The following is a 27,511-nucleotide window of genomic DNA, read 5'->3' as shown; positions in this document are numbered from 1 at the left end:
ATCGAACCGCGCTCGGTTGGCATTGTATTGCCAGTTTGTTTCTAGCAGGCGAATTTTTCTATTGTAAATGCCAGTGAAAAGTTACGTTCTCGCTCAGTGTTGCAAAGCTGTACAAGCTACCCCTCTAGCCCGCACTCACTCCTCGCCTATAGAACTACTTCTTGTTTGTCGCTTTCAAACTTGGAAACTAGTGTAATAGCATTAGACTCTAAACCTTCAATACACTCTCCTGTAAAATTTTGTCTGAGTGACTTAGGACTATATCATTCTCACCCTTTCAATTGGTCAGCGTCTGAAACAAAATATACTTGTAAGAACTGAGGGTTGTTACTTCTAGCTGGAAGAAGACTTCCAATTAAATGATAAGCCTATGCTTGAACTTTAAGGGCCGTATTCATAGACATTTTTAGTGTGGGCTTTCGGTGGATGATCAGCGTTTTTCGTATTCATAAACCAGTGTCAGCGATAGGATATGATTTGAATTCTGTACTAGTAACCAGTGGATAGCCGGGGCTAGCTTAGTACTTAGTACGCTCGTAGCGCGTGCTGCGAAATGTCTATGAATACCACCCTAAATGTTGGCATAAAATTGACTTTGTGTATTTCTTTGCACCAAACGATGCCACTTGGAATAAGATGTTGTACTACCTTATATTATTTAAAAAGTGTGTTGGTAATGGATGTTCTCCTATAAGTAAGTTTTTTAGTGGTTGTGGGTCTTTTGAATCTCAGAAAGAACAACTTTTTCAGCGGCGCAACATATAGTAGAACCCCTTTTTAACGAATGTTTGGAGGATAATTTTTTTTTTCTTAAATAGGGGTTTTTCTCGAAAGGAGGTTTACATAAAATGGGAAGGAAAGACTACAATAAGTATTACTAACATGTGTGTTATAATATATACCAAACTTTATTATAACCATTTAATTAGACCTTCAATTATTATTTACAATAAATTTCATTACAATATTTTCTAACTCTTCAAGTGGTGTGGCACGAATGTTTTTTCTGTTTGGTTGAACTAAGGCCACACCAAGGCCACACTGAAACTTGCATTGAAAATTTATTCTTCTTCATTATTCCCATAATGAAATAGTTAGCAAACCATGCTCTTTTTTCCATATGTGATTTCTCTTTCTATCCTAGAGTTAATTTCTTCCAATCACCATTATAACAATGCATAAACAACATAAACTAACAAAAAAAATTGGAAACTGTATCCACAAAACTCGAGAGTACAAAACAAGCAAAGCAACCACTCTGTGAAAGCAATGCAAAGCTAGACCATAAAGAATGATAAAGACTAACACCACCTCATGGTGCCACTTTACTATCAATTGAGGTGCTCTATCGAATATGCCGTTACTATTGATTATTGAAAGTCGAGTTGATATTTCGAGCTTCATTATCACAAAATCACTTGAAAAGTGAAAAAGCAGGACTTTCCTTAAACCGGATTTCCTTAAAATCGGGAATTAATTACATAATTCTTATGGTAATTTGGCTGGGACTTAATAGATTATTCTTTAAAAACATTAAAATGGGTTTTTACTATAATCTGTTTCTCTCATTATCTTTTTTTTTTTTTTTTGCATTGCATTTATTGCATATTTTAGTCATTTTACTTGAATACCATTCAAATGAACATAATCAATATTTGGATCATAATGGAATAGTGACATACTATTACTGCATACTAACTCAATACACTCTCATTGTTCGTTAATTCTCTGAGGATATTCAGTGCTGTTTTCTCTTTCTTGAGCTTGGTAATTTCGAACAGGATAAAGGTTAGTACTAATATATATAGGCCTACTCATTTTTAATATAAGCAACTGTTTCAACAACTGATTTATTTTGCAGTGGCTAAACACTGTTGTAATGGGCTGGTTGAATCATGTGTACATTGGCAATGCAGTGTCACCAGATGCATCAAAACATTCTTCTATAAAGAAATATCAGCAGAAAATATCCCATTTCCTCTATGAGACCTACACCCGCACACGGATAGAGCAACTCTTTAATATTATTATTGGTGAGTTTCATTTCAACAAGTACCAATTAATAATTTAGTGTTACGGATTAAGCTATTGACAAGAGGCTGCTATAGGAGAGAAACAGGCTATATTTTTGTGGCATCTGATGTTTGTCATTATTTCTCCAATATACGTAACTTACGACTCAATTTAAAGCCAAAGAATGTTTGAACCAAAGAAGTGTACTTTGTTCCTGTAGCATTTGTTTATAACAGATTATTATCTAAAATTGATTCACTAACATTTAACTGGTGTGTGTGGCAGTGAGTGGGATGACTAGTAGTAGTCAAGTGTAATGGCATATAACAATTCCAGTATAATATCCATTGTTATATGATTTATCCAGAAGAAGCTGACAATTTGCTCTGAGAGGTAGCTGCTTTAATTTGTGAATTATCATAATCAAAAGTTTAACTCGTATGCAGTTTACTATTGACTATTTTATGAACAGTAGTCCTCTCAGGTGGATTAACCCCAGGAAAACATTCTTGAAATTCTCTTCGACTTTGAGCAGGGGATTAATTTTTTTTTTTTTTTTTTCAAAAGTTACAGCACATGAAAATTCTTTGTTCTATATTAAATCTCAGAACCATGACTCAAGCACCTGACATAAGCAGACAATGAAGCTCAACACTGCACATGACAGATGTAATATTGTGAAACTCAACTAAACACTGCACACAATAACAGGTGTACTGCTCTGAAACTAACTTAATATAGCACACAATAAGATAACCGCCTCATCAACAACTATGCATGTCTTCAAATGGCAGCATATGCAGCTACTTGCTGCCGATTCAGGTTCCATGTGTAAGCATGGAGAGATAAAATGCATGCACTGTAGTTGTTAATGGAGAGAATAGCTGTTGAATGTAGAAGTTCGGATTGAGATTAATTGGTTTATTTATAGCTGTGGAGAAATTTTATTTACTACATAGGGAATAATCTGAAGAGTTTGATTATAATTCAGTTATATTACATTATAATAGCTTTCTGAATTCCGTATTTTATTACCGTTCAAATCTGCCATAAAACTCCTTAATCAGCCATGAAAGCTTGTGGAACTTTTCTTTTGAAGGGGAGGGCGTGATATCAATGGTCTTAAATTATGCTATAGAAACTAAGTAAGCATACTGAACTTATTAAAACTCCTTCATTGCTCTATAGATGTCACAACTATAACAATTTAGATGAAATAAAATCCGAAGTATATTTTCTGCACATATGAAAATTACAGACATTGGGTGACGCAATACAGCAAACATTCTGTTGTCAATTGAGGTGATTTAAATGTCACTAGAAAGAACTTGGATTTTATTTATAGTATGTCATCTTCTGTTTGGTATTTTACAGACAACACTAACTTATTCGTAGATAGCATAGCAGTAATGGTAGTTCAGGTATAAAAACTTTATAATTACGAATAATAGGCCATTTTTGCCATATTGGAATGTGAAGTCCCTTTTTCTTCTGTTTTTACGCCATTCTTACAGCGAATAGGGATTATAAAGAATGGACACTTCGCATCTGTACCTTTGATGTAGCCGGACTGATTTCAATGACCTTCAAGCCAGCTAGAGCGTGAGATTCTGCTTTCTCCCAGGAGTTGGCGCTGACATCAGACCAGCTAGCAGTCGACATAGCAGAAATATAACACATATAATTAATACCGGTACATCTAGGTACACTATGTACTCAAATAAAATAAATTGGATCCATAAAATAATAAATCCGTCATTAATTGTAATGTTTAGACTCTAGAGTTCCTTTATAATGAAAGTTGAGACGTTGACCCAAACAACAATTAAAATATGTAATGATTTGATGGCACTGAAAATGGAAAAACAAAACTCTTATGAGAAGTAAAACCATATACGTATATTATAAACGAATTTGATACATAATTTTATAATGTATTATATTATTTTATAATATAATTTATTATAAATAAAACATAAAAAATTATTATTACAACTAGTTTGTCACTGAGAAATAAGGAAAAGCTGTTAACTTGAATTTATTTGAAGCAAAGCGTTACTGGATTATGCAATAAGGTAGGCAATGTTTGGATCCTGTGTCTCAACTCTATACTCAATTATTATCTTAGCGTATGCTCGATTACACTAACCTCTAGCTCTTGAAAGTGGAACTAAACACCGGCGCACAGAGAAACAAAACACAGGAAAATTCGCTCAGTGTCCATTCTTTATAATCTCTATTCACTGATTCTTATGCAGTTTTTCTCCATTTTCGCACAACTAATTTGTATTCACCTCTCCTCCACTCGCGTCTTTTTTTCTGCTACCAAATGTGGAAGGTCCATTTTGCTTATGAATGTAATGTACCCATATTCAGTGATAGTCAAAAGCCCAATAAGAATATTCACAAAGCAGAACTCCCACTCTTTAATTCCATTTAGAGAAATGAGGAAACAAGACAGCAAGTTCGTTTTCGAAAATTACCTTGTTTGGTCGCATATAAGACGCATTTTTTTTTTTTCTTTAAAAAAGAACTGTGCGTTTTATACACCAATACTGAATTTGTGACTGGGTTAAAGCTTCATGGAATGCTGTGAAAACTGAGACAGTTGATAAATCATTTAAAGAAGTGTGGCATCAGTATTGCACTGGATAGTACAGTGGACAGTTTGTTGTATGAGGACTTAGATTGTGATTTAGAAGAGGTTTCAAGTGACTCTTCGTCTAGCTATGGAGATAAATTTCTGGGTTTTGACGAAGAAGATTAAAAGTCATTTTTTCTTAGTTAGATTAGTTATTTGATAAAAGTAGAGCTACATATTACTTTATATTTGAAATACTGTAAATTTGTAATATACCAGCAAATACATCATACAAGATTTTACTAGAAGTGGAATTAGTTTAGTAATAGTTTAATTATTTAAATCAATTGTTTGTCACAGAATATCCAGACTCTCAGCCAGCTGTAGAAGACCTTCGGATTTGTTTGCAGAAGACAGATTTGAGATTGTATCTGACACAGAAGTTGCAGCGGGCACTTGAAACACGATTGTTGCATCCAGGAGTTAACACTCCAGATGTGCTGACTGCATATGTAGCAGCCATTAGGGCTCTGCGGCAATTAGATCCAACAGGAGTGCTTCTGGAAACTGTGACACAACCTGTCAGGTATGTGTATTCTGATAACAGTGAAATGTTTATGTTCCTTCCTTCATATCATAGCTTCTTACACAAAGAATTAGTGTTACGAAGGTGCTCATACTTTCTCTTTATACAGTAAGTAATTTATTCTGAATTTAATGTATTTAATATTGAACAAATTTATAAATGTATTCTGTTAAAATTTTATCATAAAAATCGTAATAAGTTTATATTACAGGCACGTAATCATGACACAAGACGAAATAATAATTCAACATTAGTAGAACCTAAATGTTTCACTTCTGCTGGTCTAAAGCATAGCATTAATTTTGGCCCTCGGTTGTATAATTCTTTAGCTAAATTATACCCAGAACTTCTAACATATAACCCACTAACATATAACAAGAAAATTAGAACCATGTTAATGTCTTCAATTTTATTAAATAAATTTATAGTCTGTGGGTATGAATTAATCAGCCTATATTATATTTGTATTCTATAATTTTGGAATATATATTTTTTCATATATTGTTGTTCTTTATTCACGTACGATATTATTCTTCTCTATGTTGATATTATATTATATAATTTCATTGCAGCTGTAATTTTAATTTTAGTTCCTATTTTATTTTATTTTGTATATTCTCTCATAGGCCTATTAATAATATATCTGAACTGCGATCGAACACGAGCACTGCTCATTCGGTCCTCCAATTTTGTTAATATTATTGTATCTTCTTTTCTATATTGATTGTATTATTTTATTTCTATTTATGTTGTAATTATATTCTGTATTCTGTATATTTAAATTTAAATAATAAAAATAAATAAAAAATAAATTTCATATATATTATTTCCACATAAATTAACTCATAGGTAGACTACTGGTGCAATAGTTTAATACAGATCTCGTATTATATCTCTGGCTTTGTGCAATGTCACAGTTTGTGGTGATGGAAAAGAGAAGTAGCAAAAGGTTGTACTAATGTATCTCTAAACTGTCACCTTACGTTTAGGCAAGCAGTGACCAGAGCATTGAAATGAAGCCAAACATATACATTTTATTTTGCCTTGACCAAGTTAAGCCACTTGAGACTCAATGGTCAGTCACCGGCAGAGATATAATACAACATCTATAGAAATTGCTGTACACAAACAGACTGGTACTAAAATTATTATATTTCATGTACATCATTCCCACATAAATATAATTTCTTTTATATTCTTTATCAGAAAGTCTGTTAAGATTCATTTCCAGTTGGCAGGTTTTCTTTGAGTATTTTGGTTTCCCTAACATTTCACCATAGCTCCATATTTGTCTACCCTTATGTCATCTTTGAATAATCTCTGTAGTTGTCCAGAGACAGTTTTAAAGAATTATTATTGCTGCTTAATAGATTCCTTAAAACTGAGCAGCCTGAAAGTTAACACAAATGTGGTGTAGCTGAAAGTCATTCTTTACTTTGACATATTTTGAGATGGAATATGTTACAGGCAGTATTTGCGTTGGCGTGATGACACTGTGCGGTGTGTTGTGAGCAGTTTGACAGAAGAGGGACCAAGTGAACTGGCTGATGAATTAGTGAGGGGTGAAGCTTTACAATTGGATGAATGTACTCCATCAGACGAGGACATGACGAACTGGGAAACTTGGAATCCTGACCCTGTTGATGCTGATCCCTGTAAGCTTTCATTTGTAACTGTCATATATTGTGCTTGAGATTTAATCTCAGTGTTTAATACAGTACCTTTTTATGTTTTAGCAGCTTACAAATTAAATTTTTATCAAAATGCATTATGAGAGTTTTTAAATCTGTAAACTCTTTTGAAAATATTTTTAAAGATTGTTAGTATCTAATGAACTGATCTGTGATATTTTATTAGTTAGGCCTACATGATATTTTTATTTATACAGATTTTTATCTGTTATATTATATGTTATTTTAGGATAAAATTTTCGCTCCACCTCTGGGGATCAAACCCAGGTCTTCAGCTCAATGCATTGAATGCTGACACCAACTGAGCTATGCTAGGGACCTGTCCACAGTACCAGCTCGAACTCTTCTTTGTTCACCGTTGCTCTTACTCCATGTTTCTATGACAAGAAAAAAACTGAAAACACGCAATCTCGTGAATGTTTTTTCGTTAAATTGGTCCAATTCGCGAAGTTTTTCAATAAATCCCAAATTCGCTGTTTTTGCATGTTCAGAAACATTTGGAGATGGTAAAATATTATTTTCCCCACATTTTAGGTTATGTATTTTTTTTCACAATTCGATTCCATTATCTATGAGTAAGGTCTAGTTTTATAAATACAGTTAATCTAAAGATTATGTTAAACCTAGGTTAAACCTAACCATGACTTTAACTCAACATGCCATATTACAGATTCTCGGTTAAGTTAAACTGTAGTGGAATACAATTGGTATTACTGCTAGGAAAGAAAAGAAGACGATGCAGCCATTTAATTACATTATTGATTTAAAATAGCCGACGCTCGTGGAGAATCTTCATTAAGAAACATCTTTGTTCTTCAATATCAGAGAGAGTCTCATAAAAAAAATCTATACTACTGTGTACTTCAGTATGATTCTCAGACTTAACTCTGCCACACACAGTACAATGCTCAATAGGTTTATAGTAGATTTATGGACACCTTCGAAATCTTCCATCTTTTCAGTATGCCTAGGACATCCAGAGGAAAAATAGCACAGCGCAACTAGTAATTAATGCAGAGATTCAACAGAATGTTTTCAAAAGTAAAGAAGATATCATTTATCTTTTCAAATAATCTTTAAATTCAATCCCTAAAACACATATTTTTACACTTCCTCATTTTTCTGTTGCATGTTGTATCCGAGTTTCAATTTTTCGAAACAAGGTTAGGACTATAAGCCTAATTCTGAAGGTTAGCACCGTCTGCTTCGAAAGCCTCAATCTGTTTTAAAACTTATATGCATTTATATTTCAAAGTGGTGCACTCTATTTCGAAAAATTCTGGCCGCCGTGGTCATTCAGTAATATTGATCACTCACTTATTGTCGTCCATAAGTTCTTGGAAAACATCTGCAATATCCATGTGTGGGGTATTGTGGGAACCACCATCTTGCATTATTGAACCTTGAACTGCAGTTAAATGGCAGAGGACTGCCATTCAAGTTAACTCAAGATTAACTGGTAGTTAAGATATATAATACGAATCAGAACGAAAAACTTCAGTTTAAACTGAATGTAAGGTTTAAATGGCGTTTATAATACCAGCCCTAAGTCTGCGAATCACATGCCATCTTGTGGTCATATTTACAGACGTCAGTCGTGTATAATCTGTAAGAAATGAAGTCTAGCAAAACATATCTGTAGATTTGTTGTGAAAATAGGAAGAAATCCAGCACTTATCTCTGTAATAACTAGATTCCTAGTTTTTTATAATCAAGGAAACCACTACAAACCCCCATTTAGATTGGCCAGTCCTGAAATTTGAGCCTTGTAACTCCAAAATGCAAATTCAATGTTTTACCACTGAGCCACATGCTCGATTTAACCATGTTATAGTGTTAATGTGAGAGCACAAATGAATTGCTGGTTTTGTGTTGTTGCAGCTAAGACATCAAAGAGTCGACGAACGTCTGATATAATTTCCATGTTGGTGAATGTATATGGAAGCAAGGAGCTGTTCGTGAACGAGTATCGCACACTTCTTGCTGATCGACTCTTATCACAGTTCAGCTACAACACAGAGAAAGAGATTCGATACCTTGAACTTCTAAAGCTCAGGTGAAGACATGCACATAAATGTTATTCCTAGTGGTTGAATGATTGCCATGCTCGTTATTAGATTCAAATATTGCCAGTTCAAACTCAGTCAAGGATAATAAAATACCATATTTATTCGTGTATATCTCGTACAGTGTGAAATTACAGAAAAAAAATCCCTGCATATAAAGTGACATCAAAAACTTTTTTCTTGCATTTTTAACTATGTCCTGATTGTACCTATGCAGTGTAAAATATTACCATGGCAACTAAAACTTACCATTACGCAAAGCCTGCATGGTATAGTCAAAAAACAATGTACAATAAAAATGTAAGGAAAAGTTTTTGATGTCGCTGTACATCTCGCATTAATTTCTTGGCAGATGGACATATCGTAAGTACATTAAGTTTAAAATTCCCACATCAGTTTTTTTTAAAACAGTCATCACAAATGTGCTTGATGAGAGTGCAGATGTGATGGAGTATGGGTTAATGACAACAATGAACGTGATGCATTTTAGGTGAGAATAGCTCGAAAGTTAGCAGCAGTGACAATGAATAAGGTGAGAATGCCAGGCATCATATTAGATCTGTTAGTTGTATGTGGATATAAGAATAAATAAGCGTAATATGTCTTAAATGCTTTGTTTCTTTATAAAACCTTTCCTACATAAAAAATCTCCGCATATAACACACACACGATTTTTTCCCCGTATTTTCGGTAAAAAAAGTGCGAGTTATACACGAATAAACATGATATTTAACGTTGCTTTCTTTGAAATTGAAGTGCAAATAGACATCGTAATACATCTGTGGTATATGAAAGAATTTAGTTGCTGTATGAAAGAGCTCTAGGTCATTTCTAAAAAAAAATGTGAACTTAAGTCTCGTCTTAATTTCACATGGGAATAATGATGCTTTTTCAAAAGCCATTCCCTGGGCCAACTAGATTGCTGTAACCACTTGGTGGGTTCACTTTTTTTTTTTTTTTTTTTTTTTTTTTTTTTTTTTTTTTTTTTTTTACAGTGAAACAAGTCGCAAAAATACAAAGCATCATACCTTACTCCATGGTGGATTGGTCATAACTGAGGACAAAGACATAACGAACACTGAACTGTGTGGATACCCCATTTTTCCAACAACTTACTTCATGACTTGCATGTGCAGTTTTGTTTGACAGTTTCCTTGAGCACCTATACTGGGTTTTAGTATCTGTTCAAAAAAAAAAAAAAAAAAGATCTTTTGCCACTTTCAATCAATGACCATTTTATAACAGAGACTTCAGGACTTTGAAATTCAGACTATGAACTAGATACAAACTCGTTAGAGTTTAAAATTCTGTGAAAAAGGCAATTTCAGAGCTGAATAAGACACAATTTCACCAATATTTTCGTAGTAGTGTCAGATGCTTTGAAACTTAGTAAGCATTTTAAGGCACTTGAGCTGAACAAAGATGAAGAGAAATGTCACCTCCATTGTATTTCGAAAACTAGTCTATGAGAGCAGCTTTGGACTGCTAGTTTCAATTTATAACTTAAGAATGAATAAGATGATTATTTCACAAATGCTGTAATTCTCATAGTACCATTTTCAATTTTTCTTGAAGGAATGTTCATTTTATTTATATAACAAATTTAGCATAAATTGAAATTTTTTATACCATATGTATAAGAGACGCATTTTTTTCCAGAATATTTGGGTTAAAAATCCAGAGTGGGTATTATATGCGAGAAAAAAATGTTAAGGAAAAAAATCATAACTACCTGACATCTCACGTGATAATCACAGCTGATTTCGATATCAGACATTCAAGTAGTATTGAAAATAATCGACTGTATGACTTCAAAAGTGTCAATATATCAAATGCTTATGAACAGTAATAATGTAAAGTGTGTAACATACGAAATGAATAATAAATGTAGCACAGAAAATCCAATTGAAGCAAGCAACACTAAAAGAGACTACTATCGACATTAATGCTGCTCATAGCACTTTGAAAGTTTTTAAACTATTAAAAAGAACTAATCACAATCCATTTTTTGCATTTTAAAAAGAACCAATCGTAATAAATAAACTCTTTGTTTAAAAATTTAAACATGAAAAGTGCATTCAACATTACGATTGTATATTACCACGGGTAGTAATTCAAAATGTAATGCGTACATTATGCATGGATTTTCTTTTTTCCCCCCCTACATATACTGTCAAAAATTAGGGTACATACATTATGTGGTGGTGTCTGTTACACAAGTAAGTATGGTATATAAAATTACATTATTTTGGCATCAAATTGTATTAGCTTCTTTTGAAGGAAATTTTCTTAATTGGAAGATTATATGTTAGGCCTATTGTGTCTTATGTTTTGAAGGTTCAATGTTGTTAGTAAGAATCTGTGATTTTTTGTTCAGGTTTGGAGAATCGCAACTTCATTATTGTGAAGTGATGTTGAAGGATGTGTATGATTCAAAGAGAATAAATACTCACCTACATTCAGATCCAAATTTCAATCTCGACAGACAGCAGTTCCCATCCACAGCGATGATATTATCAGCACAGTTTTGGCCGCCGTTCAAAGAGGAAACTCTTGAGTTACCCAGCTTTGTAAAGGAGCACCTTCAGATTTATACTAAAGCCTTTGAAACCTTGAAGGTAATATTTGTGCAGAGTTTTGCATGGGAGTTAGTTAATTCTGTTATATATTATCTTTCCTTTTTATCAATTTCTATTGTAATCATTGCTTCTTGATCATCGGTACTTATTCAGATATTGTATGTATAAGTATGTGTTAACATTTCAGGGTAACCGAACACTGTGCTGGAAGCCGCATCTTGGGTCAGTGAACCTTGATATTGAGCTGAAAGACAGAAAAATTAATTTGACTGTATCTCCAATTCATGCCACTATTATTTGGCATTTCCAGACAAAAAGTAAGCATAGCAGATTCTGTTTACAGGTTGAAAATAATAATAATAATAATAATAATAATAATAATAATAATAATAATAATAATAATAATAATAATATATTATTATTATTATTATTATATTATTATTATTATTATTATTATTATTATTATTATTATTATTATTATTATTATTATTATTATTATTATTATTATTAATAGTAGTAATGAAGGATTAGTTAAAGAGTGTATATGCTGTCATATTGGATGTTTCATCTGCAAACATTATCTAATTTAGACGTGTACCATTAAATTCAGTAGTTATTGTAGAAAATTTATTCTATAGAATTTACATTCAGATAATTTGCTAAATGTTAGTAGGCTTTGTGTTTGTTATTTATTTATTTAATTCAGAGATAATTGACAAATGTGATTAACCTTACAATGACCAAAAGCAAAAGAAACGGAGAATATATAAAGACAATTGCAAGAGTGCATCTTAAAAGTAAATAGTTTAGAAATTCATAACTTTTTCTCTGGCCTCCCAGTATCTGTCCACAAAACTGTTAGCTGAGAGTGATGAGAAAATTTTGATGTGATCAGCGTCCATGTCGTTCAAGGTATTGCAAAGGATACAATATGGGCCTGGTAGGATACCTAGGCGATGAAGGTTGCTACCTAGGCAGTCATGCCCTGTTTCAGTACGAAATAAAGCAACAGCTGTTCTAGGCTATTCTGGGAGTGCGGTTAATAAAGATTTCTTCCAAAGTTTATCTTTTATCTGATCCTCCAAATTAACTCGGAAAGCTTCTCTGACTGTGTCGAATGTTTACAGCTGCTCTGGAGTATGGGATTGTGCAGGGAAAAGTTTGGAGAATATGCATTCCCTTCTTAGCCAGCGAATCTGCCATTACATTCCCTGCAATGCCGCAATGAGACGGTATCCACTGTAGGGAATTGTTAGTCATTATTAATCTTCGACTTTTTAAGTTAAAAAAGTCAAATGTTTTGAGAGCTATAGGTTTGTAAAAATGCTATTAAAGATTTTACATTTCATTTCAAAGGAGGAAAATGTTGCTTCAGTTTATGACATCTTAAAATCAGTTCACACATCACTTTTTGCACAACCTGAAAGCACTTCAATTGTATAGTAATCATTTAGGCCCTAATACTTTTTGGACAACTGACATTTCTTCACTGTGAATTAATTACAGCAATCAAACTAGTCATTTTACACTTTTTAATGGAACTACACAACGAAATATTACAGAGGTTTTCAGATATGTACCTTCTTTATTTAGTTAAAACATGCTGAAGACTTAAAAAAATAATAAAGAAAAACTGGAGTTTTTGTTGTCGTAATCAACAGCTTTTTCTTCAACAAATAGCCTAAATAAATTAGTAAATACAGTAAGTGAACAAGTAAACATTCAATGAATGGAACCAATAAACAAACTAGCCAAGAAGCTTGTGTACCTATCAAAAAGCATTGAAATGGTCACTTAGCATCTTATAGGTATGAAATAATTGGATTAGGATTTTTAGGTGCGACTTCTAGAATTAAGTCTTTTTCAAATTAATTGTATGAAATAAGGATAAAAAGAGGGGGAAAAACATCTAAAATATACGTGAGTGTGTGTTCTGTGTCCTTGCAAGTCAATTTAGGTTGTGGGAAAAATCTATATGAACTCCAAGCAAGTAGGCCACTTGTCTCAACCTTTTTATTGCAGTTCTATTGAAGGGCCCTAGATGAACTAACAATGATAGGCCACTAGCATAGCTCAGGCAGTAGCTTGTTTGCCTGCTGATCTTGAGCTGTGCTTGAGCGTGAATTCAATTCGCGCAATGGCTGGTTACCTGGTTGGGTTTTTTCCGATGTTTTTACAATCGTAGGATGAATGTTAGGCAATATATGGCGAATCCTCAATCTCATTTCGCCAATACCATCTCACTATCACTAATTTCATCGATGCTGAGTAACCTAGTAGTTGATATAGCATAGTTAAATAACCGAAAAAAAATATAATCGAATTTCTGCTGTTACTGGAACAATAAAAAAAGAATGAAATTTCGAGGTTAACAACGTAGGAATAGAATAACTTCAAATACATGAATCTGCAGCTTAGATTAATAATAATTGATAAGTCGTATTTAATGCTCAGAATATATTTAAATTGTGTTGCAGATCAGTGGACAATTGAAGAACTTAGTCAGTTAATGCACGTTCCCGCTACAGTTTTGAGGAGGAAGATAGCTTTCTGGCAGTCTCAGGTATGGTCACTCTTCCTTTCTTGCTTTCTTCTTTCATTTATATCTGTGTTGCTTGCATCTTTCTGTCTCTTCTTTTTTTTTTCTCTCTCTCTCAATCTGATAAAAACCTGAAAATATAGGTACTTTAATGTAGTCAATTTATATATGAGTTACGTGGGATTACACAGCATGTACAGTAAAACCCCGTTTTAATGTTCTCGTTTTAAAGGAATAATCTATTAAGTTCCAGTCAAATTACCATAAGAATAATGTAATAATTCCTGCTTTTACAGAATACTTTTCAAGTGGATTTTGTGATAATGAAGCCTGAAATATCAAATCGGCTTTCAATAATTTATTGTACCAGCAAATTTTATAATGCCTTCAATTGACAGTAATGTGGCACCACACTGGCATTATTCTTTATAGTCTTGCTTTGTGTTGCTTTCACAGAGTGGTTGCTTTGCTTGCTTTGTTCTCACGAGTTGTGTGGATCCTGTTTCCAAGTTATTTTGTTAGTTTGTGCTGTTATGCATCATTATAATGGCGACTAAATAGAAGAAATTAACTATAGAATGCAAAGTGAAAGTAATAAAGGATGTCGAGGTTAATCCTCAAAATATCTCTGTCGCATAATTATGGCTAAAAGGCATGATTTGCAAACTACTTCATTGTTGGAAATAATGGAAATAAAATAATAATAAATAATATTGGAAATAATGAAGAAGAAAAAAGAAATTTTCAATGCCAAGTTTCAGTGTGGTTCGGGTTCAACCAACAGAAAAACATTGTGCATCACCATTTGAAGAGTTAGAAAGTATTATAATGAAATGTATTGTAAATAATAATTGTAGGCCTGATTAACTCCATGTATTGTGGGTTGCTATCACCACGGCATGGCATGTCCTCAGGTTGCGGATAGAGGAGACGCCCTCCAGATATGGAGGGTAGTTGCGAATATATTGAATAAGCAGTCTTGGACAGCCGATAAGGGGTGGTCCTCCAGCTTGGGGGTTGGGCAAAGGGCTAACAACCCATCACCTTAAAAAACAACTTGTTACGAATCCGTACAATAAATGATTGATTAAATGGCAAACTTACTAGTGTTAAATTTTATAAGCACGCGTGGCTTACAGCTGTTTCAGTTTATCCTTCACACCATCATCAGAGAAGGATACACCGAAACAGCTGTAAGCCACACATGCTTATAAAATTTAACACTAGTAAGTTTGCCATTTAATCAATCATTTATACTTAAGTGTTAAAAGTAGTGTACGCAAGATTCAAGATGGATCCATACAATAAGCCTCAGAATGGGATTGATTTTCTGGCACGACCACAGCAAGCCAGAGGGAAAAAGACCTTTGGGGAGGCCGAGACATAGATGGGAGGATAATATTAAAATGGATTTGAGGGAGGTCGAGTATGATGATAGGGACTGGATTAATCTTGCACAGGATAGGGACCAATGGCGGGCTTATGTGAGGGCGGCAGTGAACCTCCGGGTTCCTTAAAAGCCATTTGTAAGTAAGTAAGTAAGTAAGTAAGGCCTGATTAAATAATTTTAATATTTGGTATATGACACAAATGTTAGTACTGGTTATTTTAGTCTTTCCTTCCCATTTAATGTGAATCCCCTGTTAAAGGGGGGGGGGGAAGTAATCCCTCAGAGATTCGTAAAAAGGGGGTATATAAAATAATATTATAAAATTAAACTGCAACAACTTGTCAGCGATTAGAGATATTTACTATTTGCTGCAGATTACGTAGAATATATGCATTTTATCATTGTGACAATTGTCCAAATGTAATGAATTTGATCATGTGCATAGTTGTGGTTATGGCATTTATGATTACGTTAATACAGTTTACGAAGATTCATAATAGATTTTTTTGTAAACTATATTTTTTAAATAATCCCAGATGAGAAAGTCTATAGAAATCAAATGTAGTGGCCTCTGCTAGGCGATAGGGTCATCTCTACTGATCCATCATTCAAGGAAGTGATTCTCAGAAGTTCTCTCATAATAAGAGATCAATGTAGAGGAACCCCAGTTTGTTGAAACTTCTCCAAAGGGATTTGTTTTTCCATTTTCAGTGCTATAAAATAGTTACATATTGTAATTGTTAACAGGATCAACATCTCAACTCTCATTGAGTTTTTTTTTTACTTGTTTATTTAACGACGCTGTATCAACTACGACATTATTTAGCGTCGATGGAATTGGTGATAGTGAGATGATATTTGGCAAGATGAGGCCGAGAATTCGCCAAAGATAACATGACATTTGCATTATGGTTGGGGAAAAACCCAACCAGGTAATCAGTCCAAGTGCGAATCGAACCCTCGCCCCAGCACAACTCTTTAGCCAACTGAGCTACATCGGTGGCTCTCTAGAGTCTAGTCATTAGATATAATGAGGAATTTACTTTTTCATCAACCCAATTTATTTTTATCATATGTGTACTTAGGTTTACTAATTGTATGTGAATGGAGGTCATGGTTGGATGTAACCAATCAGAAGAAGTGTGTTCATTGTCTGAACTCTTACATTCAATTATTATCGAGGGACTCTATGTCTTTCAAGCAAATGCCCCCATCTATTAGTGACACACAGATGCTGTAGTTTTTTGCCATCATAGGCATTGCCCTTGTTCATCTGGAATGCAAACTAAATAGTACGTGATTATTATTTAGTATTATTATTATTATTATTATTATTATTATTATTATTATTATTATTATTATTATTAATGGACCAGTGGTGAAATACCAATAGGGGAAACAGAAGTGCCTTGTGACAGCCTACCACCAAGCACTATGTTACCACAAATTCCACTTTGAAACTGCCATAGTGACTCAGTACTAGAGCAAGGGGCTTATAAGCCAGGGGACCAGGGGACCCAGGTTCAAATTCCACGTTTTATCATGAATTTATAACTTATGTTGAGCAAGCCCGTGGTCCAGCCAGCACAGGGGTTTTCTCTGGATACTCTGTTTTCCCTGTGACATTTCAACAATAAAATTATTCATCATTCATTACGAATGTAATATGGATTCTCCACCTGTGGTGCACTCTGGATAGTGCACTAAGTGGTCAGCACTAGCAATATCTATGAACCCTATCATAATGTCATGGCTAATAACGGCAAATTAAGGGCTGTGCCATTGGAAGAGGAGGAAATTCCACTTTGACCTGTCAGGTTGCCTGTGTGGAAAGCTGTTTAGCAAATGGTACCCTCTAGGCTGTGGTTATAACATGTGTGTGGTTTTTTGATATGGCTGTTTTTATGCAAAAAAAAAATCGTACTAGATTTGGACCAGTATGGTATATTTGAGTTTCTTAACCAGCACATGACTTGTATTACAGGGCTTGCTGCGGGAGGTTTCAACTGATTCATTTCTTCTGGTTGAAGAGAGTGCCACCCGTTCCAAGTGCCCAGTGCCTGCTGACATGGTCTGTGAAGATGAAGAGACTGAAAGTGCCATGGCATCTGCTCATGACCAAAGAGAAGAAGAGTTACAGGTAGACATTTGAGATCTCATGACTAGGGTACGGATTTTTAGGTCATTAAAATGTAATTGTAGGTGCCTGAAATAGGCTTAAAAGTATAGGAAATAGTCTCTAAAGAATTGAAAATAGGCTCTAACAAAAAATGTTTTCTTTGAAAACATGTTCCATATCATCAGGAATTCATTTCTAGAATTCAATAATTTTAAATGCTTATACACCATTACACCACTACTACTAAAAGTACAGGAACAACAAATATCTAACTAATTATACATAAACTAAACATTTAAATGTGAAAAATAAGTTTTATACATAAATTGAGTACACAAACAAGTCAAATATAATCAATTTTTACCAAGCCTTATCTGTTAATGTCCATAATTAGCTTATATAAATCATTAATACTTTTTCTAAATTTTCAACTAAAATGCAATGCTGTCTGTCACTCAACACAAATTTGTATGCTGAAAATGAATGCTCGACATTCATTGAAGTAACAGGAGTGTATTTCAATTCTGACATTAGTTGGACAGGAATGTTACATTGTAAATCCGTGTTCTTCCCTGCTAGGATATCTGAGGCAGTACACAGGTCCTTCAGTTGTATGTTTCTCTGCAGAACTTGCTCAAGTTTATCCCGTACTTTATTTCCAACAGAACCAGGAACACATTTGGAATTTAAAATACAAATTTTCGAAACAAAAATAAATGTTTTGACCTATTAGAGAAAAATATACTTAATAGGTCAAAATAGGCTTTGTCGCCAAAATAGGCATTTTTAGGTGCTTATTAAAATACCAATTTTAGGCATAGTTTTATATGAAACGTGTACTTGCAAGTTTTTATGAACCTATCTTTTAAGGATTAAAATAGGTTTTTACCTAAAATCCGAAGTCTACTCATGACTATTTTTACGTGTATCAGCCACTACTGGAGTCTGTTTGGCAAGCATTGATACATCACTGTTAAGCAGAATACTGAAAGAATTTACAATACATTTAGTTAATACTTTAGTACAAGTTCAGACTCTGTAACTGTAAGGATACCTTTACGATAAACTTAAAAAAAAAAAAACTAAGTATGAGACAACTGTTTACTGTAATGTACAAATGTAATACCTGGCTTCATTTCTTGAAGTGAAACAGAAGGTAGGATACTTTTTGTTATGAACCAGCCAATTTGTATATACCTATATAGTGTACCTAGAGTGACATCAATTTCAAGCAGTGGTGGTTCCTCAGGGTAGGGAAGGGAGGAATGTCCTCCTCACATTTTTCTTCTTTTGAAAGTAAATACCAAATGAAATATATGCTTTGAAATTCGAGGAAGATTCGATAATTTTTAAGTTCATAGCTATAAGAAAACCTCGGTTGATTGAGTTTTAAACGACACACATTCATGTGCTGCTAGAAAACTGTGAGAAGGATGCGAGATTGTTTCTTTACTGCAGTTAACACACATAGATAACAGCATGCTAACCGCCAGAGAAAGAAGCAGAGTTTTAAAGCAAGTAAATGAACAGATAGGGAGAAGATCCTCCTCTGTATCAGCGCATGGGCAGGAAATAGAAACCGACTAGTCTTGCAGCAAGCTTGCTACCGCTGCCATCTAACGATACTGCATTCAACCAGACTGAAACACGTCAGCTAGGAGGAGACACAATAAAAACAGTTTTAACACAAAGCTATGAAAGACACCATATAAACTTTTTTAAAATTATAAATCAAAATATATCATTCATTGCACTTTATATAAGCTACTATTCATGGTTTGAAACTTTCGAGGATATCTGAAAGTTGAAATTGGATTTATATAAAACAAAGAGGAAATAGTTCTACATTAGTATCGCAGATCTTTTTGGCCCCAGAAATTCACCTCCATTCATTATCTACTATACAGGACAACAACCAAGTTGTCAGTTTTGTACAAATATATTTGAAATTGAAAGTACTCCAAACTACATTATTTTTAACATAAAAAATTAATCGGACACCACAGCTTTGAACAATAATGGTAGTATGACTTTACAAGAACTGACATTCTTCAAAAGCATGTGACACTGAACTTGTAAAATGTACATTTGCCACAGACCACATGGGTAGGTGCAGTGTTCTCACTTTCCTAATAGATTATTTCTCATTCCCATTTCCGTAAAATGGTTCCAGTTACCTGTGATGCTGTAGTGTGCATGAAAAATGCTCCGAGGTTGTGAATTTCCTTGTAATTGTTAATTTGTGCAATTATTCAACAATGAATGAAAGTGAAAACATATTACATTTTGGACAATTTAGGAAACCCAGTTTACAAAAACAGATTAGTTCTATACAAAATGGAAGGCCAACCCTAACACTACCTGGTCTTACATGTATGCATGTAGGCTAATTTGTAGCATGTTTCTCTCAAAAAGGTGTCATTTTGCGCTGTTAACTTCTTTCCTCCTCTTAAGAAATATGCAGGAGCCGCCACTGATTTCAGGGCTGCATAACTTCACTTCAATCTTCAGATGTCCCACTCAGCAGTCTACATACAAAGTTGTCACTAAAAGCTATATTCTGGCAAACTTTGTTTTTAGGTTTTCTGGTCATATATTGTTGGAATGCTAACAAATCTGGACTCAATGCCACTGGAACGAATACATCAAATGTTGAAGATGTTCGCATCTCAAGGGCCAACAGCTGTTGAGTGTAGTCTTCAAGAACTGCGTCACTTCCTGGACAGGAAGGTTAGAGAGCACAAGCTCTTATTCAGTGGAGGTTTCTACCGTCTTCCAAAGTCTTGAATGTTACTTAATCTCAACTTGGTAAGTTATGTCGTGATTTTGTATGCAAGCTTTGTATTGTGGGGTTTACTGGAATATAAACCTTGTTTTGTATATTGTTTTAATATGGTGTGAGAATAGTATTAATTTATGTATATAATGTATAAGAAAGTAACTTATTTGCAAGCATGTAAGCTATATTTAAGGTTTATCATAGTAAATAAAAATTAATATGAATTTAACTTAATTTATCTCCTAGAATATATTATTTACTCTTACAGTATGTTCCCATTAACTACTGACAACATAGACCATGATGCTCTATCCTAAACATATGTCTGTAGGGTCAATGTGTCACATATTTAGTTGGCTTTACTGTTTTAGATGCCTGTGGTGAACCAGATTGATGAAGTGAATAAGTGTTGCATCAAGGAACAGTAATTGTGATGAGGATGATAGTGGTGGCAGCAGGTGTGGCGGTGGTGGTGGTGGTTGTTGTTGCTGTTGTTGTTGTTTGCAGTGATACGACGAAATGTACTTCTTCTAGAGAGTAGAACTGATTCTCTAACCATTTTATTATCGGTAATTGTGTACACTCTGCCAAAGCAAATTAAACAAATATTTTATCTGCCTATATGATACAGTGTGGCTGTATGAAAAACCTTAGTGCCAGCAGCCTAGCTTACAAGTAGGGAGCTGATTTTCTGATTTGAGGCTGCACAGGAGCATGGATTTGAATCCCACTTGAACTATTTACCTGGTGATATTTTGTTTTTTCTCCAACTACAAGGCAAATGTCACAGGTAATCCTTGGCGAATCCTTGATCTCATTTCGCCAAAATATGGGGCATTCGATATCTTGTGAAACCTACCTGCGCGTGAAGGGAAGGAAAATGTGGACTGGGAAGCTTTCCTCCCTTGCTATGCTTCAACTTGTGTACTTGTCACTCAGGTTATGAATACTGACAACTCCTACGAAAATGTTTGTGAAATGCAAACCATACTTACCTGTCCCTTATTCCTCCATCACCTGTCACTTTGTCACACTCGTCACTTCGTGAAATAGGGTCCAGGACGCATTTACTGGCAGTCTCCTCACAACGAGTGGAATTTTAATTACACCATTCTTCAGGGCTGCTGACAGAATTTATGGGTCCCTATGCAATACTGTACTCGGAAAAAAAAAGTTAGAATTTAGAATTCGTTGAAAAAAGTACCAATTACAAGTTACCAGTTATTCTAACCATAATAATTATTTGCAAAATAAATAAAAGATAACCCCATACACAGATACGAACCTAAAAAGATACACTTTTATTACATTGAAAACTTTTAGCAAAATTTCACATTAGCAGAATATATTATATTCCTAAACACCTGTAATTTTTAACTTTCAGTCCAACATCAACAAACAACTCTCCTTGACTTCACTGATGAAAATCATCAATTATATCATCAAAATTTAAAGACTTAGCAAGTTCGCTCTCCAGACTAAGGAGGCCAAGGTTACTCAGTCGTTCTTGACACATTGTTTATCTAAATACATTTCCTTCATTTTGCTGAAGGATCTTTCAGCATCAGCAACTGTCACAGGAATTATACAGAATATTCTAATGGCTATACAAATATTTGGAAATAAACTGTCCAGTTTTAATTCCCTCAGACTATTTAGGAGATTCATAGGTTTCAGTGGAGTTGGCCCTAAATTAGAGGCTGATTTTAAATATTTCGGCTCATCACTGATCTCTTTGTAAATGTCTTCATAATATTTTTCACGCAGTCTAGCACCCAAATTAATATCTTCCAATTTTTTCTGTCTCTCCTTGTGCTTCTCAGCTCCCTACTTATGCCTGTACTTATCCATTGTGCAGTTAAACTATAACCGGTAACACTAATGAACAGAATTTACTAGACAAACGACAACGAAAAGACGAAAGTTTCGACACTAAACATACAATGTACTGAAAAGGAAATGTGATCCTGCGAATTCTGTTTTGGAGCGTCCACTAGCATATTGCTATATTGTGGTGGGCCAGCGATGGTAGTTAAAAAGGACAAGCCAATAAATAATTGTACATGTTCTGTACAAGTGACAGGAACATAGTTCAGGCAAATGCCGGGGCCTTCAAGTGTCGTGTCGGTGAACGTTAATGCAGGGAACAATATTGTATTATATAAAAATCGAATATTTACATATGAAGTGGTAATTTGTATTAATTCTACTATTGTAGAGTTAATATGTCAAAATTTATGTAACAAATGTTCTTACAAAATTTTATAGTACTTGTATGTATCATGATAATAAGAAGTAATCAGACTCACTTCATCTGACGGGCCCTTATTGCTCACGGGCCCATATGCACTCCCCCCTTTGCCCCCCCTTCTCAGCTGCCCTGCTGTTCTTTGTGTACTCAGTTTGAGGTAGCTCCTAGAATATTTCCAGTAAACATGGTTCCGCAAATTAACCGTATACAATATAATGCAATTTTTTATTTGGCAGGATAAGATAAAGCAGCAACATTCATGCTTAGCATGTATGCTGCACTCTCCCCATCTCATTTTCTTCTAAGCGTGAGATGATATCTAAACAGACAATATGGTGAACAGTGGATAGGTAGCTGAGAACCTGTACCTAGATCACTGGATTTAAATGTTGTGGATGTTTGTGTATGGGGTTATGCAGAAAGCCTAGTTTACACAGCAGACATCACCACACCTGAAGAATTCCAGCATCGGTTTGTTGACGTCTTCCAGCAAGTGAAGAATGACCCAGGATTGCTCGAGCGTATTCTTGTGTCTTTGCAGAGAAAACTAGAGAGATGCATTCAAGTGGATGGTCAGCATTTTAAACACCTGCTGTAAAATTCTTCAGGTAACGTGTTCATACTATACTGTATTACCTTGTTTATTCATAAACTTTACTGTTGTTCAAACAAAAAAAGTTTATTTTGTGTATGTTTGTCACATTTCTGTGGTGTTGAAGCCAAAATTATGAATTTTATTGTCTCGTGATTGGTAAACTAAATAAAATTGCCACTGCTTTTGTTGGAATTAGTACTTAGTATTTGGCAGGCCCCAATCAGCACAAAATGGCATTATCTCATAAACGGTTAATTTGTGGAACCATGTTTACTGGAACTTTTTTTGTTTTTCTTCGTTTTTACTCCAAACTCCTAAATTTTTTACCATTACTTTTGAAACACCTTGTATAACTTAGTTTGTGCCTTTCGTTTTTCATTTCACAAATCGATTAAGGTAGAGGTGAGTAAGCCGACGGTTAAGTTTTAGCCTAGACCACCGTGATGCTGCATGGCAGCTCTGGGTTCATGGGAGCTGTGTCGAAGTCAGTGAGCCCCTGAGAGGAGAGAGAGAGAGAGAGTGTGTGTGTGAGTGAGTGTGTGAGTGGGAAAGAGAGGGATACCAGTGCTGAGAGAGAGGTACGCAGAGGCGGTTCTAGCCAGGGGCCGGGGGGGAGGACCGGGATCCCCATTTTAATGAATTAGTTATTTTAAAATTCCTTAATTATTTCTGAATATATTGGTTACTTACTTTATATAAAGCAAACTCATGAATTTAATAATTCACATTAATTTTAAAGTCTTATTTATTCTATATATCGGTACTTTAACTCCAAAACCTCGTAACTCGCTCGGATGTCGATTTTCAGTTTTTGCGCGTTTTGAAACTGTATTCACAGAGAAAGAAATTAGGTGGTTTCGATGTAGCCCAATATTAGCGCTAGTATTTTAAATTAAGCTTCACTGCTTTGTCAGTAGATGGATCTGTGATATACTTTAAAAAACGCGCAAAAAGTGAAAATCGACATCCAAGCGAGATATGAAGTTTTGGAATTAAGATAACGATATACTATTTTTGACATACAGTTTATTTATTCTGTTTAAAAAATATAACAAAATGAAGTTTAAACGTAATATTTTTAACATGCATAGTACCAAAGTCTCTGATAGTGTATCCAGTACATGCGCACCACAGTCAACATTTTTAGATATTTCTATACAACCAACAATGCTGTCTTCATTCAAAATATCTGTCAGTTACTCTAACAATCACAGAAAGAATTCGTCGTTTCGCAACAGTTTTCAGTAGCAAATGATTAGTCACTGATGCTAGTAGTTTTCTTATATTAGTTGCATTTGCCTAAACAGTGTAATATTTTGAAATTTTTTTCCCATGATAAGTGCAAGTGCGATAAAACTGTATGTGAAGCCAGTGAACCAAAATGTCTTAAACCCACCCCCCAACTTTGTGACTTAAATGCAAGTTCAAATTTTTCAAATGCAGACAAACCTCAATGTGGTATTAAAGCATCGATACTCCCCAGCTCCGTGGCCTAAAGGTGAGTGCAAATGTTTCTAATATAGACGAACCATTTGATATCAGTGCATCAAATTATGGTTTATTTAACGACGCTCGCAACTGCAGAGGTTATATCAGCGTCGTCGGTGTGCCGAAATTTTTGACCCACAGGAGTCCTTTTACATGCCAGTAAATCTACTGACATGAGCCTGTCGCATTTAAACACACTTAAATGCCATCGACCTGGGCCAGGATCAAACCCACAACCTCGAGCATAGAAGGCCAGCGCTATACCAACTGCGCTACAGAGGGCGACTTTTTTTTAAATTAGTTACTATAATTGCTATATTTCATGTCAGAGGCAATGCTTTACTATGTTTTTCGATTAATTTAGCTACTAAAATTAAACCGTTTAACATTGTTAATATAGAAGTTCAGCCAGGGGCGGCTCGTCCATAAGAGCTGCGGAGCTACAGCACTCCCTGCTTTGACAGGAAAATAAGAATTGTTACAGCTTTTATTGGTAAATTGCTTTATATTTCATCTGGCCGGGAATATGTACTATTATCTTATGCATAATCTTTTTGCGCGTCGACTGTATTGGAATTGATATACTGCATTCAAAGTCGTCCTTGCAGGGTGGGACAGGGTGTGTGTCTTGCTTGGTCGGGGGTAGAGAGGTGAAGGGAAGCAGAGGGAAACTGCCGCTGTTTAAAACCCATATTTCGCTGCAGTGGCTTGCAGAGCCAGGCTACAAGGGAAGATCTTTCCTCCCCTCCCACACCGCTATTGTAATGCTGCGTCAAATGGATTCTCTATTCCCTTGAAACTTAATGACAAAATTTTTATTTTCTTTTCACATACTTATTGTTGTAGAATCTTATTGAGTTAATATAACGAAATTAATATTCTCTTTTGCCTTATTATTACGTATATATTCAGCCTCCAGCAGAACCTAATATTTGCCTTAACTCAAAATGATTGCACGAGTAGAATCCTTTTGATATAGCACGTAACATACGAAAGAGACTTCTTTTCCAGTTTTAGAAAATTGTTGACCATCAGTAAGTATATGAGTGTTACTTTGGTGTGACGTCTTAGTACCGTAACTTAACCAGTGCAAATTTGCAAGCATGAGTGTGTGTGAATTACAGAATATTAATTTTATTTTTCTCAACTTTCCCTTGCGGAGAAGATTGATGTAATGAAGTGAAATTAAATGGTCGTCCGTTACTCGACTTAAATCTTACTCCAGCTTCATCCAGCTGAAATAGTGCATATATGTAAGGAAGTATAACAATGATATTTACGCTAAGCATTTGTGGTTACGTGGATGTGAACAAAAAAAAAATCTGTATTTTGTTTTCCTTGCCTCCTCTTCGGTGGTGATGCTGCATGGACTAGGAGTGGTGTGACACATTTAGGACATTTGCCCCTAAAAAGCAAAATGCACGAATCTTCGCAGTCTCACCTGAAAAATGTTGTTTCATTGGCTATGTTAGGCAAAACTAATATTGCTGCGCAATTAAGTGAAACGAACAGAACAAACATTCTCAAGCATAATCAAGAAGTGAGAAAAAATCGTGAAATTATTTTTAAAAATATTGATTGAATCAAATTTTGTGGCCAATATGAACTTCCCCTTACTGGACATGATGAAAAAACGATTCGAAGAACCCTGGTGTATTTCGTGGGTTGCTACAGTCCGTGAGTAATCTAAACGAGCCTCTCAAAAATCATTTGGAACATGCCAGTGTTTAAAGGTAATTCTAAGACAATTCAGAATGAACTGGTAGATTGCAAGTTGAGTGTCTGCCGATCAGAAATTCAGACTGAAATCGACGGTTTTTTTTTTTTTTTTTTTTTTTTTTTTTTTTTTTTTTTTTTAAGCAAATGATGCCACAGACATCTCCCAACTAAATCAGGAAGTTTTGGTTTTTCGGTATGTAGTGCATTTATTTTTGTCCCATACTTATTAGTAATGGTATCAAGAAGTGAAATTTGTATGTACCACAATCTACTGCAGCTCTCCCAATCCAAAAGTTCACGAGCCGCCACAGAGTTCAGCTATATTCAAAATTATGATAGGCTATTTTTTTTTTAGTGTTATTAATAATTCTTTTCCATTCTATTTTTAAGTGTGAAGTTAGTTACATTAATGTTCGTTGTGTGCTTGTGTACTTGTTCATTTCAATATGAATAAAGTTAGTGAACTAATTGGAAGGCAATTAGATTTCGACAGCAGAGTTCGCGCCAAGAAAGACTGACAGCATTAGCCGGCATTAGCAATGCTTTCAATTGAAAGTAAAATGGTGCGTTTGATTCCTAATTTCAACCAGCGAGTTATCGAAGTATTTGTTCGAACTGAGGATCGAAGAATGAACTTCATCTATAAATAGAAAGGTTAGTGTACCGGTATATGCTTTCTTTATATTTACATTTTGCTATTGAAATTTTCAGCAATTATTCAGTATGGCAAGCCTATGTTCGTGTAGTGAGGAACCTATGGGTTCAATTAATCCAATATCAGTGTTTTAAGTTGTGCCCCGCAAAATAATTTGGTCACGAGCCGCCATTGCAAATAAATCTTCAATAGTAAAATGAAACAGTTTTCTGGAAAGTGAAAGTAGCTGTACATAGACTTAGAGGCCATCGCGAAATTGTTTCGGATGACGATAGTGATAGATAATAATAAAGCGAATTTTATTGAAATTTTACAATTTATTAACCCTCACAACTTAACTATTCTACTATTTCATGCTACTTATCTGGGGTCTTTCTGACCCCATAATATTTGTCGTTGATAATAATTATTAGAGATGGTAGATTTTAGCAGTCGCGATAAATGCGAAAAGTTTTCAAAT

At 34.6% G+C, this 27,511-nt stretch overlaps 1 protein-coding gene across 4 annotated transcripts in view; it reads left to right on the top strand.

Annotated features, from left to right (window-relative positions):
• mr (anaphase promoting complex subunit morula) overlaps nt 1-23,679 on the top strand; it is a 33,760-nt gene extending 10,081 nt beyond the window's left edge. For 2 of the 4 annotated variants that reach the window (XM_069822637.1, XM_069822622.1), the window contains 10 exons: nt 1,862-2,033; nt 4,955-5,180; nt 6,648-6,835; nt 8,753-8,927; nt 11,315-11,555; nt 11,704-11,833; nt 13,994-14,079; nt 17,430-17,585; nt 20,145-20,372; nt 20,715-23,679. In XM_069822637.1, the coding sequence (XP_069678738.1) occupies nt 1,862-2,033; nt 4,955-5,180; nt 6,648-6,835; nt 8,753-8,927; nt 11,315-11,555; nt 11,704-11,833; nt 13,994-14,079; nt 17,430-17,585; nt 20,145-20,351 (1,581 nt within the window). In that variant the 3' untranslated portion in view covers nt 20,352-20,372; nt 20,715-23,679. Of the gene's footprint in view, nt 1-1,861; nt 2,034-4,954; nt 5,181-6,647; nt 6,836-8,752; nt 8,928-11,314; nt 11,556-11,703; nt 11,834-13,993; nt 14,080-17,429; nt 17,586-20,144; nt 20,578-20,714 lie in introns of those variants that run through there. The other 2 variants (XM_069822630.1, XM_069822645.1) reach the window with 2 other exon arrangements.
• The last annotated feature ends 3,832 nt before the right edge of the window (nt 23,680-27,511 follow it).

The sequence above is a fragment of the Periplaneta americana genome, chromosome 1 (genome assembly GCF_040183065.1).
Source record: "Periplaneta americana isolate PAMFEO1 chromosome 1, P.americana_PAMFEO1_priV1, whole genome shotgun sequence".
Classification (NCBI taxonomy): domain Eukaryota; kingdom Metazoa; phylum Arthropoda; class Insecta; order Blattodea; family Blattidae; genus Periplaneta; species Periplaneta americana.
The sequence above is the reverse complement of the archived record's forward strand: the minus strand, read 5'-3'. Positions and strand labels throughout refer to the sequence as shown.